We start from the raw sequence: 15,973 nt of genomic DNA, 5'->3' as shown, positions 1-15,973 counted from the left end.
TAACCCTCGCTTTTTTATCCGGCATTGAATGGGCAATCCAACCTGGGCCTTCTGCATGGCATCATTTAAATACTAACATCCGGATTATTTTTTTATTCAGGGAAATAAATTTACACATTTGCACAAACAAATCTTAGGACTAAGAAATATACATTAGAAATATAATGAATTAATAAATAATTGAATTTGACGTGCCCTTTTTCTTTTAATTGTAACACTAGCTCAGCATTTTTTTCGACGGTACATTGGCAAGGAAACTGTCTAGACATAATCAAAATAAGAAAGAACAAAGTTTCAGTTCATGCTTTTGTTTAATTTTAACAGGTCAGGTGTGCTTTTTGTTTTGAAGATGGCTCAACTGGTAGAGGACAGAATTGAAACGCGCCCTCTTGTGGCCGCTTATTTACATTGCACGTAAGAAACACAACGTCATTGTTGTACCGATTGCGACTATAGAGTGTCATCTACAATATAAAAAAATACTAATTCAGTCTTAAACCATATTTAGCCCCTGTAATTGTTTTTTTTTTTTGCACGCTCCCACATCTTTGTCCTATAGAATTGTATATTATATCAGAGTTGAGTGCTTTGTCGCAGCAGTATGACGTAAGCGCAGCGGCGCGCCGGCTTCGGTGACGTGTCCGTGTGTGTGTGTGTGTGTGTGTGTGTGTGTTGCAGTCATGGCGGTGGATATCACTCTGCTGTTCAAGGCGAGCGTGAAAACGGTGAAGACGCGCAACAAAGCGCTCGGTGTGGGGCCCGAGAGTGCAAAGGACGAGCTGCTGCGGAGAAACAGACCGAAAAACAGCTTCTCCTGCAAAGCCAAGGACGTGGTGAGGAGTTTGTGCTGCTACACGCTAACGAGCTTAGCATCACTATAGGGAAGCAGAGCAGCATTTAATGACGTGACAGCAGTGTGTAATAACGTGTTTGTGCGTTTGAATGACGTGTGTTTGTGTGTCTGTTAATGAGCTCACAGATCATTGGAGCTTATTGAGAATAAAAACACCATAATGTGAGTAAAAAACCCATCGAAATGGTGAAAACATGCAGAATCGAGAGAGTTCTTTTGTCGCACAATGATGACTCATACTTCTGTTGTGAATCACAGGCAAAGACAGATACATTCATACACTACAGATATCGTAACTTAACGCTACAATTTAATTCTGCTATTTGAATTAAATCAGGGCAGAGTTCTTCAGATAATATCGTGTCTGTGGGTGACTGTGATTCCCGTCCCTAGTCAGATAAAGAAGAGTAGCTTCTGTATAACGGTAACCTTAACAAGCTCAATATGAGTGACATCAAACTGAGAGACATGCATGTTTGTAAAGCATTACAGTACAACAGGCGGACAACTGGCTAATAACGTCCTGGGTGACAGCATACTGGGTGACATCATATTATGTTTTTTTTTTTTTTTTTATTTAAAAAAAGCATCCCAATAAAACCTATGCAGAAAACTGGCTATTAAGGTCCTGGGTGACAGACTGAGTGACATCATACTGAGAGACGTTAATGTTTTTTGTTTTTTTTTAAGCATCCCACTAAAACTTATGCAGAAAATTGGCTAATAGATTATTCCTGAGTGAAATTGTATTTAGTGACTTCATAGTGTGGTCCTTTTTTTTTTTCCAGCATCAGGGTGGTTATCTGAGGTCTTAGGTTGTGTATCCTTTTTAAACAGCTTAACATGCTCAAAAAGCACACAGGTTGTGTGGTGCTCCCGGGTTAAACATAAACTATATTTTTTATTTATTATTGTTAACGTTCTATTTATGCTCAACAGCTTATCCACTTTAAGGGGTTAAGAGAGTTGAAAGTCCTGTGTAGACTGCATTTATTCATTCTTACTTTATTTTTTATTTTTTTACTTCAGTAAATGGTTTGGGGTTTTTTTTAAAAAAAAAGAGAATTGTGTGAGAGAATTATGAGTAAAATCATGAGTCACATTTTGGCACGCATTGTGCAGCGCTAATGTTGGACATTTTAGAAGGTTCTGAGTCCGTTGAGGAAAAAGAGAGATTGCTTGAAAATCTAAAATGTGTGAAAAACCACATGTTTTTTTAAATAGGTTCTGAGTCACTTTCGTATGTGGTCTTAGATCGGATGCATAAACGCAATCATGTGACATGAATGAGAATGGTCAGATCGTAATTCATGTTACTTTTTGCTACTGCACATGCATGATGTGCTGGCTGTCAACACCGTCAGTGTGGGGATTTCATAGCAGTGCTCAAACAGCTAAAGCGGTGCGACTGGCTTTCTTGCTTCTTCTGGACATCAACAAACTGAGTGCGAGCACTCATTCGTTTCAAACAACAGATTGATTTTAGCAAAAATATAATTGGCATTTTGCTCTGAAGGATGGCACTCAGTTTGTTGATGTCAGTTTGTTTTATAACGTCTGTCCTCTGAAATAAAATGTATGCACATATTGATACATGTATGTCTCTGCTCCCATCAATGTGTGCATACATTTTATTTCAGAGGACAGACACGCGTCCACGTTGAAGTCAGATAAAGGTCACTTGGAATTTTGAACATGAACGGTCATGACTCAATACAATCTGAATAAAATGATCAGAATTGAGCAACGTAACTTGTAATGTTAATGTAGCCGTAGAGTGTGTTGCAGTGTGCTAACGAAGTGCATGTGTTAGTAATGTTTTTCGAATTAAATTGGACATCATACACTTTCCATGAGTCACCTATGTCATTGCTTTCCAAACACTTTTGTGCTTTCTCTGGTGCTTTTACCATTTATCATTTCTTTGATGTTTAAATTACAACAAGGAAGTTTGTGTGTGTATGTGAGAGAAAAGATAGAGAGAAGGGATTAGATGGGGACAGATAGAGAAAACAAGACAAGAAATAGAGTGAGATGGAGATTTGTGTAGACGGATAAAGCGAGCTGATTTAAAAGCAGACGTACAATAGTTCATTGATCATGTTGAGGTGATCAGTGCAGTTAAGATATAATGAGCTTGTAACCAGTGAAGCATCAATTTGAACATGGTATTACACTAGAATCAAACCTCTTGATACTAAAGATTTGGTATCAAAGTCAAAACGTCTGGCATCGTGACAAGCCTAATTGTTAGTTTATTCAGCATGAATGAATTGGATTACTTACTGTAGCAACTGTTTAATGTCTTTAAAATACGTTTGGAGGAGAAGCTAAAAGCTCAGTACACAGTCAGGGTACAAATTACATGTAGTCGTTGTGATATTGATTTGATTCGCAGTCTCACTCTGTTACTGCTCAAAGCTGTCTGCTAAGACAGAGGATTAACGAGACAGAAAAGGCAGCAGGACAGCAGGGATACCTGGTGGAAGAGAGAGAGAGAGACAGCTGGGGAGGGACAGACAAAGAGACACATTTGTAAGGAAACAAATGGAAGAAAAAAAACGAGACAGAGAGACAAGGAGATTCTGTAGTAAATAAGATACACACAATTGAATTGAGAGAGAAGGGGATACAGAAACCAAATGTGTGTGTGTGTGTAAGCTGTCCATCAAGCAAAACTGTTTCAGCACATTTGCTTTTCATGTAAAGATAAAATCCTGTGTGTGTGTGTGTGTGTGTGTGTATAAGAGAGAGAGAGGTAAAGTGGGGGTCCCTGATGATGAGATTAAATGCAGCCAGGCAGACTGTCTCCTCCGGCCCCCCAACACACCCATACACACTCACACACACAGTCTGTTTAGTATTACTTTGCTCTTTAGAGACTTAAATTACTGGTGCAATTGATCCCTGTGACCTCACGCTGAGCTGTGGGAATCAGACACACACACACAAGCACATGCACACGCACACACACACACCGGACAAGACGCCCACCAGTCTGAGCTGCCTTACTCAGCATGTGACGGTGTGTGTGGGCATGTTTTTATCAACATAAATGTCCCCACAAGGGACTTGAAGTAAACTGCTTTAGATTTTTTAATAAAAATAATAAAAAAAAAAAGCAAAGGCCCAAAGCGTCCTTTCGGATACTAAGACTTGATTTGGGTGTAGTGTAGCAGAAAGAAGTGCAGAGGGATCAAATTTGTCTCATTCAGAAAGAGACAAACAGCATCTTATATTCCACAAATCTTTTTTTTTTTTTTGTGCAATCCCATAATTCCTTTCATGCTAAGGCGGGAGTCCTGTGGTGGTGTCACTTGATCCACATCCCCTCATGATGTCATAAGCTGTAATGAAAAAGGCAATTATTATAATATCAACATTTAATATAAGAATTTTTGTGTGTGTGTGTGAGAGAGAGAAAAACACTGAGCTTATTCTCTTTGATTGTGTTATTGAAGCCCCTAGCGTGTAGACACCATGTTTAGTTATTTAAGACACGACCGCTTTCAAGTCTCAAGTCTCCGCCTCCTCTCCTTTCTCCCTCCCTCACCCCATTCCCGCGCTAGCTCTCTCACATCACCTGTCCCCTTTGCTTTCTTGTTCCCTAGCTCTTTTCTTTCTTAGCTGTTTCTTTAACAATGCTACACACTTCTTCAAACTTCACACTAAATTCAAAATTGATAATAAACAAACAAACTATTTTTACGTTTATAATAGAAGTGAACCGTTGATTAGCCAGTGACCAGAATTAGCTGTTTTTCAGTTTGATCTGCAGGGGCACCATTTTAATGGCATTATATTATCAAAAATTGCACGTGTTAAAAGCTTCCGATCTGCATTTACTCCAAACTCAAATTAGCCTCAAACCCGCTTTTTACACCAGCCTCAAGACATCACGAGTCGCTAACTATTAGAAAATAGCGTGCATTAGGAGACCGCATGGGACGGAAAAGATAAATTGCTGCACACTGCTCGGCTTTTGTGCAAATCACAAGTGGAGCATCTATTTCTGCTCACATCGTAGTTACAAATGAACTGATGTGACACATTTACACCTGCAAAGCAGTGACTGGGGAGACAGTAGGCTTGCACAGAAAGCGCTGAGAAGACATATTTTAATATAACTGGAGTGTGAATAATTTTTGACTTACCAGTATACTGCGACTTAGCGACCAAAACCAGAAGAGGATCAGTGATTTGCAATGGCGCAGATTCAGTCCGATTAAAAAAAACCTATGGAGCGACTTGCACAGCATTGTGTAGAAAAAGCTAATGATAACAGGTTAATCATGAACAGTCACACAGCTTTAGAAGCTTGTTTTAATAAACTGTGAGATATAAAGAAATTTTAGTGTGTGTGAGATATAAATTCTGATATAGTTCCTTTTTTAAATCTATTTTTGTGTACTGTTAATCCGTGAAAATTGTCAGAAGTATTGATCTGTTTTTAATATTTTGCCCTGTATGCCTTGTATGAGAATATGCTGTTGTAAGCACATAGCTTAAGGTTTAAGGAACATTGGCATGTAGGATGAAGTGCACGCGCACACACACACTTTCTCAGTGTGTATTAGTGTGTAATTGGAGTCGTTGAGGTGGCGCGGTAATTCAGTAAACGGCGTGATTACGGCTGTTAAACACTGACACGCTGAGCTCTGTAAATAATCCCGCTGTCAGCTGTCAGACTGGGTCTTACTGAACATTGCTCTCTGTGTTTGTGTGTGTGTGACAGAGAGAGAGAGAGAGCGCGGAAACTGAACAAGCCTTCAGTGCATGATGGAAAATCATGGAGAATCAATCATATGTCTGTCAGTCAGTTCTATCATTTTTCGATTAGAAGAGGACACTCGATTAGTTTGAGCTAGAACACTGTGTCATTGCGAAGCCTTGAGCGTAACACGCAATCTTTCTGTTTCTGTGTCTCTTTAGATCTCCAACATCACCAAGCTTAAGGATTTCCTGCTACAGCACAGAAAGGACTACGTGAACGCCGGCAGGTGAGACTGACATACGAGACGCAGGTGTGAACTTCCTGTTCGTAACTGATTTGTTATTTCTCAAGATGAAAAATACTAAATATCTAAAACACGTCTCTGGTGAAACAAACGACAGCCCTGTCTCCATTCTAACCCTCCCTTTAAACTCGACCCCTTTTCCCTTTAATTGTATTATTCATGCAGTTATGATCCCTAGCGATTACGTGCCCTATTAAGTCATTTAACAAGCAAGCACTTTGAGTCTGGTGTGTATTTTCTACACTAAAGTCTCTGAAAGGCTCGTCATAACATACTCCCCCCCCCCTCCTCCTCTGATCGAGCTCGCATCAAAGAAAAGCGACAGAAGGAATTTAAAATAGAAAATTTATTTTTTGAGTAAAAAAAAAACAAAAAACAAAACATACAGCTGCTGAAGTGACTCAGAGGTGTGAAATGTGAGTGTGGGTAAAAGCAGTGTGTGTGTGTCAACCCAGGCTATTATTTTATCCCCATTTAGTCTGAAGCAGCTTACATTAACACTGTGTGTGTGTGTGTGTGTGTGTGTGTGTGTAGTTTACTCTCGTCAGATGTGACTCGTATGACTGACTGCGAGAGAGACCAGATCGATCAGGACGCTCAGATCTTCATGAGAACGTGTTCGGATGCCATCAAACAGCTAAGAACTGAAGGTAAACATGCACAAACGCACACTTCCCAGTGTACCAATTTGTTATTTAATAAAATGTAATATTTTATATATTTAATGGGGTCGTGTGAATGTGTGTAGCAGAGAAGACCGTGATTTCTGCTCAAATGAAGGAGCACCGCGGGGCTGTGCTGGACATGATAGAAGTCTACCTTAAAGGTACAGATGCAGACATCGAGCAGATTGTCGTATCTTATCGAGAGCTCACACTTTAGGAGCATTAATGAACTATAAATAGAACTGTTTCAGGACAGAGTAATTCCAGGCTTTTAATTTATTCCAACAACCTGCTAGGTTTGATAATATATTTGTGCTAGTTCTGTTTCTGGATCAAAATGTTTTTAAAGTCTGCCCTCATGCCTTCTCATGATTGCCAGTGCTGAACTCAAACCCAGTATCAATCTATAACCGGGATTTGTTTAGTTTTCAGAAAAAATAATTCTACTCGCACCTTCATGCCTTCCCAAGAGAGATGCCTGTCCCCATGCTAGTCAGCCCAGCTTCTCCCCAGACTCATTTATACTCTTTAATTGAAATGAATGAGATTTACTGCTGTAGCTCCCTTTCTTGCCAGTGTCTCTGGATCTTCTCTCTAGTGACTCAGTCGTTGGAGCCGGAAACCACCACAGGGGAGTCCCCATCTCTTGTGTCCCATTCACACCTTCTCATAATAATAAAAAACCCATAAGGTGGGTAGTAATTGCAAGTGTCTCTGCCCAGCCTAGGGTGCTTCTCTCATGTTCACAGGCTTCTGTGGCCTGTGGGATTCATGGTTCTCCAAGGCTTTTTGTCCACTGAAACCCAAAGAAGTATTTCTGACATCATTGGAGAACAGGAGTCTGTTTCAGTAAAATTATTTCTTTTTATAATTATATAGTTGAGGAGGCTCGTGCCCTTTGCGTGACGTCACATCATTTTAGACAACATACCCAGCATTTATACTTGCATAAAGAATTCCTGGCCAGTTTTTATTGGTTAGTATGCTCAGGTTTCAAACTCCCTGGCATTACTTCTTCTCTCCTCCAGGGTTCCCCACAACACAGTGTAAAATAATGTTTAAATGACCCACTACAGTATGTCTAAGACATGAGCTAAGGCATGCAGTAATTGGAAAGTGTAAATATCAGGTGTCAGGGTGAATCCAATCAATTAGTCAGGTTTACAACTCTCTCCTGATGTTATCTCTGTGTTTTCCCTTGTTCAAACATTTCCTTCTCTTCCATTCCAACCTCTAGAGGAAACATATATATTTCTTTTTAGAATGCCTAGGAGTTAACCATTTGTTTTCAGTTTTGTGGATTATATGGGGTTTGGAATAAAACAGCCATATTTAACTTTATCTTCTGTATAAGCATCAGTGATGTAACTCACCAGTCAACACCCAATACAATATATCTCGATGACGTTTTAATAAGGGCCCAAACACTATGACATCAGCCCTACGTCATCATAGTGTGTGAAGGGTCCTATTGTTTTTCCAAAGATGAGCCCTATTTTTTTCCTAAGGAATGTACATTTTTTGGGGGGTCATAGCATGCTCAAAAACATATGAAAATTGGCAGACAAGTTGGAATCTGCTCGGTACACGTTTAGAGCTCATTGAGCTGAACAGTTTTAGTATTGCATGTCATGGGCTCAACTCAACAGGAAGTCAATTATTTTGTGTCATTTGCCAAAATGCACCCGAAGGAGTTTGATATATTCTTCCTAGGAAATTTATACGAGCGCCACCAAACCAGGCCTAGGTGATCTAAAGACATTAAGGATGCAAAATTTTAGAGGGATTGTTGATATCTCAAACGGGTCAGCTGTGACGATGCCTTAAACTTATGCTGACAATGTGATGTCTGTGGGACATCACATTGAGTGACATCATAGTGTGATGCCTTCTTTCCAGTATCTGTTTTTTTTTGGAGGTCTAAACATAAAATTTCCCCTTTTTATAAAATTATTTCTCCTTTAACTGCATGTGCCCACTGTGCTGTCTTTCTGGTGTGCCCGGTTGGCGATGGTGCAGGGTGCCTGGGCCCGCTCATTATTACTTGCAACTATATTTAAGGTTAAAAATTGTAATACAATTGGTGCGAATCGCCACACAAAAGAAAATCGATTCGTTAACTGAATAGATTTTTTTCCCTCCATCTCTAAAAACCATGTTGGTTTGTGTGTTTCATCAGGTGTATGTAAGCTATATTCAGAGCAAAGAGCGATCCGTGTGAAGAGGGTGGTGGATAAGAAGAGACTGTGAGTCACATGACATTTTATATGTATTTTATTTGTGTGTGTGTGTATTTACAGTAATTTGTTTCTGTGTGTGTGTGTGTATATAATGTGTTTCTGTGTGTGTATGTGTATATATATATATATATATATATATATATATATATGTATATGTATATATATAGATAATATATAAATACAGAATATATATATATATATATATATATATATATATATATATATATGTGTGTGTGTGTGTGTATACACAGCGCCCCCCACAATTATTGGCACCCCAGGTTAAGTTGTGTTCCTAGGTTTCTAATAAATTCTATTAATTAATATATTTTTTTAGTTGCAGAAACATAATCTCACAAAGTCTCACACCCCTAACAATTGCGATAAAATAAATGTAATTAAAGCATTTTTGTCATTTTTAATGTAGTTTTTAATGTTGATCAGAGTATCTCGAAACTTTTAAGTAATAATTCATGACTTCCCCTTTTCTCTGTGGTATAAATATGACACTACACAGAGGCCTATTTCTCTTATCCACTCTTCAACATGGGAAAGACAAAAGAACACTCCATTCAAGTAAAGCAGATTTATTTCGACCTTTATAAGTCACTTGCCTAAACGTGCCCATATTTACAGTCAGAGGAATTATTAAGATGTTTACAACAACAGTGAAAAACAAGTTTATTTTGCACCCTGCACAGTAAGGAGGATGGTAAAAGAAGTAAAAAAAAAATCACCAAACCCCACTGTTGGAGAACTGCATCAAAAAGTGGCAATTCGGGGTCACAAAGTCTCCATAACAACCATCAGATGCGATCTACATGCCAACAAGCTGTTTAGGAGGCATGTAAGGAAAAAGCCTTTTCTTTTTTTAAGATGGAGCTTTTTGGCAGCAAACGCTCTAAGTGAATGTTTGTAAAACAAAAGATGTGTATGCGGAAAAGCACCTCACGCCCACTGTGAAGTATGGTGGAGGATCTGTGATGCTGTGGGCCTGTTTCTCTTCTAAAGGCCCTAGGACCCTTGTTAGGGTGCATGACATCTGAAATACCAGGACATTTTAAATCAAAACCTGATGGCCTATGTCAAAAAGCTGAAGATAGGTCATCATTGTGTCTTTCAGCTGGATAATGACCCAAAGCATGGGTGAAATCTACACAAAAATGGTTTAACAGACACAAAATCTAGCTCCTCTCATGGCCATCTCAGTCCCCAGACCTCAACACAATTGAAAACCTGTGAGGTGAGCTGAGGATAAGAGTGCATAAGAGAGGACCCAGGACTCTGAATGGTCATGAAAGATTGTGCAAAGTGGAATGGTCAAAGATCCCTCTATCTGTATTTTCCAATCGTGTGAAATGTTATAGGAGTAGATTAAGTGCTGTCTTGTTGGCAAAAGGGGGTTGTACGAAGTAGTAACATCAGAGATGCCAGTAATTGTGGCACACATGATTCCATGTAAAAAAAAATAAAAATTGAAATTCTTAATGGGGGATTTTTTTTTTCCACTGAATAATTGTACTTCTATTAAAGGTTTTTTTTTTGCATTGTGGTTCTATATTGTAAAAAAAAAAAAAAGAATTCATTAGAAGCCTAAGAACACAACTAAACCAGGGTGCCAATAATTGTGGAGGGTGCGTGAGTGCGTGCATACACACTGTGGGGCCGTGAGACCGGTCTGAAATGGTGTCTGCACATACTTATGTGCTCAGGTCTCGGCTGGAACCAGAACAGAAAACTAAAGTGGAAAAACCTCAGAGTGAAGATGCAGAGCAAAGTGTACCGGAGGAAAGCAGTGGTAAGACACACACCAAGATCTAAAAGAAATACTGATCTTTTTAACAAGGCTTTTCCATGGTGGAAAACATGCAGGCTTTTACAAACACTTGAGACTCCGTCCATAAACGTTAAAATAAAATTGCTTTGAGAGAGCTCCACCAGATCAGTGATTAAAACTGTCTTAAACTGTTATTAAATCTGTTTGTTATTACCCTCAGAGTTTGTAAAGTGTCCCTGTAAATTAGCTGTTATTAAAGAAATTATATGTTCTCTCCAACAAGTTAGTTAATACAGATCTGTTATAAAAATTAATCCACACCTCCTGCCCAATCAGAACAGAAAATTTAGAAGTACAGTGGTATAAATCAGTCAATTAAAAATGTAAATAAAAATATCCAATGTGTGGTGCATGTTTATGGTTGTAGAGAAGCCAACGAGTGATGGTGGTGTTGACCTGTGGGAGGACACCAGGGTGGAGGACGAGCTCTCACCTGAGGAAATTCAGATGGTATACATTCACATACATACATACATACAGAGTTGGTGCTACTCTCATCCTGTTCATTCATGTTTGCAAACATTCTTTTTGCACACTGTACTTTATGGACATTGGACTTTGCTAACACCCAAGACATTTATGGACATTATACATTTGAACATTCATGCACATTTGCACTTACCCTGGACATTTATGGACATTGCTACAGAATTTCTTTTCATTTTGCACACTTTTGCACATTTTTCCATATTTGTACAGCCATTATTGTCTATATTTTTTTTTTATATTTTATTTTTACTCTGTTCCATAGTTTATTTCTATTGATAATCTTGATTTTAAGGTCACAAGCGGTTGTATAAACATTTTACTGCATATTGTACTATGTATGACTGTGTATGTGACAAATAAAATAAGAATTTGATTTGAATTTGATGTGTAAATCTTTGTTCAGTTTGAACAGGAGAATCAGAGGCTGGTGAGTGAGATGAATAGCCTGGTGGATGAAGTAAGGTAAGACATACACGCGCTAGTATCTGAAATCAGCAAGCTCTTTGTAATATGTTAGAATAAAATATTCTTTATTGTAGCCTTTTTTTTTTTTTTTTTTTTTTCATTTAATGGAGACAGGTTTCTTGTGGTTGGCAGTCAGTCAGGAAGGACGCAGTTATCAGGAGTAGGATTTGGATGGAAGAGCCTGTGGATGTGAATACCAGGAGAGTAAGATATGGATGTTAGGATCAGGACCGAAGGCTCAGGATAATGCATGTGAGATCTGGATTGATAATGTAGGGCTTATTATGGCAGGAGTAGAATATAGAATAAAGAATTGCAAGAATAGGATCTGCAAGACAGATCTGGAGAAAGGGTTCAGGATCACATGGGTGAGATTTGAAGGAAATGCTCAACCTGGCAGGTGTAAGATCTCTAGGAAAGGCTTAGGATGGCAGGAATATGACTTGGAAGGAAAAGCTCAATATTTCTGGAGTATGATGTAAATTGATGGCTAAGGATGTCTGGATTGCAAAATAGAAGGGAGGCTCAGGCTGGCAGGAGAAGAATATGGAGGGGAGGCTTGGGATGGTCGGGGGTCAAATCTAAAGGAAATGGCTCAGGATGTCGGGAACAGAATTTAGAGGGAAAGCTCATAATGGCAGGAGTATGACCTGGATCGAAGGCTTGGGGGGGGTGCGAGTAGGATCTGGAGTGTAGGCTTAGGATGACATGAGTATATAATATGTTATTTTAATTCAGTGAATCCTTGTGTGTGTGTGTACAGGCATATAGAAGGTAAGGTGGTAGAGATTTCGCGACTGCAGGAGATTTTTGCTGAGAAGGTTCTGCATCAGGTATGTGTGTGTGTTTGGGGGGATTTGTTATACAATTATACAATCATGGTGCCTTTTTAGAATCTAAGATGTTTTTTTTTTGTTTTTTTTTTGTTTTTAGGAGACAGAAATTGATAACATTCATCAGCTGGTTGTCGGAGCCACCGAAAATGTTAAAGAAGGCAATGAAGACATTCGAGAGGTGAGAAATGCTATATATACAAATACAGCATATATACAAGTTGTATACAATACTGTGTATTACTTATCCAAATATTTCTTTTAACATTTTATTTAAATGGATATTGATGAGTTCTCATTTCACACATCCTTGGGTTAGGGTTAGGGTTTAAATAGGCTTAACTTCTCAAGCCTATTTAAAATCCCTTTTGATTAAAGACCAATTACACATTTGAAAGGATTGCAAATGTTCTTTAATCTGAAGTATTATACATTTAATCCACCCTTCTTCCTTCAGGCAATCAAGAATAATGCAGGTTTTCGCGTCTGGATCCTCTTCTTCCTGGTCATGTGCTCCTTCTCTCTGCTCTTCCTGGATTGGTATGACAGCTAATGACTGAAAAAACAGCATCTCATGAGAAGATGTGATGTCAGATGGGACTGTAACACCAAGTCGTCGAATCAGAAGTTCAGAAGAATACACAAGCATGTGTGTGAAGCATTGTGCACATGAGGACTTTAATCCCGGGCCTATTAAAATGGGCTCATTAACAAACAGCACCTTTGATATATTTTATGTGTATATATTAATCTGATCTCTCAGTTGTTGTTGTTGGTCTTTCAACTGCTCCCGTTGAAGTGCTCGCCACAGCACACCATCCGATCCGCACACCACTTGGTGTAAAGGATTTACGCCTGACACAGCCCTCTCATTTTTTTTCCAGGCTTGGGACTGGCATTACATCCAGTGGCTGGTGTTTGGGAATTGGGTGGGAATCGAATCCGGGCCTTCCGCGTGGCAGGCGAGAAACCTTCCACTGAGCAACCAACGGCCTATTAATCTGATCTGTCAGTGTGAGGCTAAAAAATAAACTTGTTTTTTTGTCAGAATATTGAAGATGTTTTTCATGCGTCTTCGCCCTGACTGTTGAAATCTGGTACTGTAAATTGCTTTCAAATATAAGGAACACAAGGTGTTCACTTACAGGTCACTTAAAAAAAAAAAAACCTCTACATCTCAAAAATCTCAGACAGACAGATAAATACTTTATTTGTCCTGACAGAAATTTCAGACATCCCTCAGCAATTGAGACAATAACAGGAGACGGTTGTTGGTATGATTGCACACTGTCTATTTTGCATATAGTTATTAGAGCCAGGGTAAATGTGACAGCTGACAAAGTTAAGTAATCCTAAACTACTATAAAAGTCACAAATAATAGAAAAAGGCATATATTAAAAGAAAGAAAAGGGCATATATTAATAATCATAATGCGTGAAATTAAGTGAAATGCAGTGCAAACTGATGTGCAATTATATTTATGACAGGGACAATAGTAAAAATAGTAATAATTTTGTAAAGAACAGCATGAAAGTGAGTCTGTGTATTGGTGTAATATGTAACACTGAGAGTAGTAGGCAGATAATGAAGCTAAAATATGAGAGAGTTAAGTGGGTAGCACTGTCGTGTATATAGCAATATAACCTTAAGATTGGATCAATTAAAAAAAAATATATATATATATATATATATATATATATATATATATATATATATATATATATATATATTTGGTCAGGGTTGGCCATGATGGACAACATTTTGTTTAATGTTCTCCTCTCCACTACTTAATCAAGGAAGTGGGTGGCATTCCTACTCCTGAGGGTACCTCCCCAGCACACTCCCGCATAGAAAAGTACACAGGTGATGACCGATTGGTTAAACATCAGCAGGAGCTTTCAATAGATGTTAAAAAAATCTTAGGCTTTCTTGTCCCGATAGTTAGTATTCACCGACCAGTCCAGTTTGTCATCCAGCTCTGTATGACCTCACCATCTCAACATTCACTCCCTCAATGGAGACAGGTAACACAGGAGCCCTATGTTTAGCTGTAGCTGGTTTAGATTGCACCAGGCCAAAAATCCATAACCAGGCTTCTGTACCCGCCCACCTGTCCATCCCTACTACATCACACAAAGGCAGTGTCATCTAAGAACTTCTGCACATGGCAAGTGCTGAGTTGTATGTGAATTTAGAGGTTTATAGGATGAAAAGGAAAGGAGTGAGGATAGTCCCTTGAGGTGGTTCTGTGCTGCAGACTATAGTTTTTGAGATGCAGTCCCTTGTGCTGACATACTGTGGCCTTCGGGTGAGGTAAGGGGTGGCTGATAAGACTTCAACTAAACATCAGTCTTCACCAGCGATGCAGGGATTTTGTAGCGCTAGCAATGTCTTATAAAACAGCTAAAACCTGGCATCTGGCTTTTTTCCTTCTTCTGGACTGCAACAAATACAGTTGGCTAATGGTTTTTCATCCTCCAGAGCAAAATCCCAATCATATTTTTGCTAAAATCACATTCAGTGTTTAAAATGAATGAGTGGTCGCACAAGGTCATAAGATCTTTTAACCCAGATGGCTTGAACAAAGACGGATGGATGCACGCATGAGTGCTATTTTAAAAGACAGAAGGATCCATATCGGAGTCAAATAAAAGTTGCTTTCAATTATGAATGTGTTTTATTTATATGTTGCCTTATGTATTCTATACTTTGTTGCACTCATAACTTAATGCTTTAATGCAGCATAGCATGAAAGTGATCAGCCTGTTGTTTTGATGAGATGTTATTGAAGACCAGGTTGGCTTTATTATACCTTCAGCTCGTCTATGTTGTTGGTTCAGGTGTTTCATCTTCCTCTAAACAATAATCCATAGACTCTCTATGAGGTTCAGGTCAGACGAGAAGGCTGGACATGGAAGCAGATCTACATCATAGTCAGCAAACCAATTAGTGATAGTTTTGGCACTGTGGTTGGGCACTAATTCTGTTGAAAAAGAAAATTGGCATCTTCATAAAGCTTGTCAGCAGAAACATGGAGTTCTCTAAAATCTGCTGGCTGAATTGACTTTGGACTTAATAAAACAGTGGACCAACCCCATCAGATGTCATGGCACCCCAAATCATGACTTGATTTCTAAGCATCTTAACTCTTCCTCCAGACTCTGGGACCTTGTTTTCCAAATGAATTGTAAAATTTACTTTCTTGTGGAAAAAGGATGGTCCAGTTTGTTTTGTCCTTAGCTCAGGTAAGATGCCTCTGACATTGTATTTGGTTCAGAAGTAAACTGATACTAGGGATGCAACAATTGTAGCCCATTTCCCAAAGACTTCTATGTGTGATGGCTCTTGATACACTCCAGCCTCACTCTACTCTTTGTGAAGCTCTTCAAAGTTCCTGGGTTGCCTTTGCTTGACAGTATTCTTAAGTCTGTGGTAATCCCTATTGCTTGACACCTTCTCCTACCACATTTTACTACACTATGCTATTTGTTCCAACCAACACACTCAGCGTTTCATTTAACTAAAGCCTATGTGAATCAGATTTTTGGAATAAGTGAGTCGAACCACCGTTTCTG

General features: G+C 38.9%; 1 protein-coding gene across 3 annotated transcripts; it reads left to right on the top strand.

The window, feature by feature from the left end:
- Window positions 1-663: 663 nt before the first annotated feature.
- On the top strand, window positions 664-13,510 carry stx18 (syntaxin 18). 3 transcript variants are annotated; one of them, XM_053514081.1, is made up of 11 exons: window positions 664-833; window positions 5,786-5,853; window positions 6,406-6,521; window positions 6,623-6,697; window positions 8,716-8,782; window positions 10,486-10,571; window positions 10,978-11,060; window positions 11,503-11,561; window positions 12,328-12,397; window positions 12,498-12,578; window positions 12,855-13,510. In XM_053514081.1, exons 1-11 carry the CDS (start codon window positions 681-683, stop codon window positions 12,948-12,950), a joined length of 954 nt encoding a protein of 317 aa, XP_053370056.1. In that variant the 5' UTR covers window positions 664-680; the 3' UTR covers window positions 12,951-13,510. The 3 variants fall into 3 exon arrangements, with proteins under 3 accessions (XP_053370056.1, XP_053370055.1, XP_053370057.1); XM_053514080.1 differs by having other exon boundaries at window positions 6,620-6,697; window positions 12,855-13,509; XM_053514082.1 differs by lacking the exon at window positions 664-833 and adding an exon at window positions 5,592-5,664 and having other exon boundaries at window positions 6,620-6,697.
- Window positions 13,511-15,973: the final 2,463 nt, after the last annotated feature.

The sequence above is a fragment of the Clarias gariepinus genome, chromosome 16, assembly GCF_024256425.1.
Source record: "Clarias gariepinus isolate MV-2021 ecotype Netherlands chromosome 16, CGAR_prim_01v2, whole genome shotgun sequence".
Classification (NCBI taxonomy): domain Eukaryota; kingdom Metazoa; phylum Chordata; class Actinopteri; order Siluriformes; family Clariidae; genus Clarias; species Clarias gariepinus.
The sequence above is the reverse complement of the archived record's forward strand: the minus strand, read 5'-3'. Positions and strand labels throughout refer to the sequence as shown.

Excerpts from the sequence above, each read along its gene's own strand:
- stx18 (XM_053514080.1), top strand. The coding sequence starts at position 681 with ATGGCGGTGGATATCACTCTGCTGTTCAAGGCGAGCGTGAAAACGGTG. Across the intron at positions 5,854-6,405 it reads GACTACGTGAACGCCGGCAG|TTTACTCTCGTCAGATGTGA; the intron begins GTGAGACTGACA and ends GTGTGTGTGTAG. Across the intron at positions 8,783-10,485 it reads GTGGTGGATAAGAAGAGACT|GTCTCGGCTGGAACCAGAAC; the intron begins GTGAGTCACATG and ends TTATGTGCTCAG.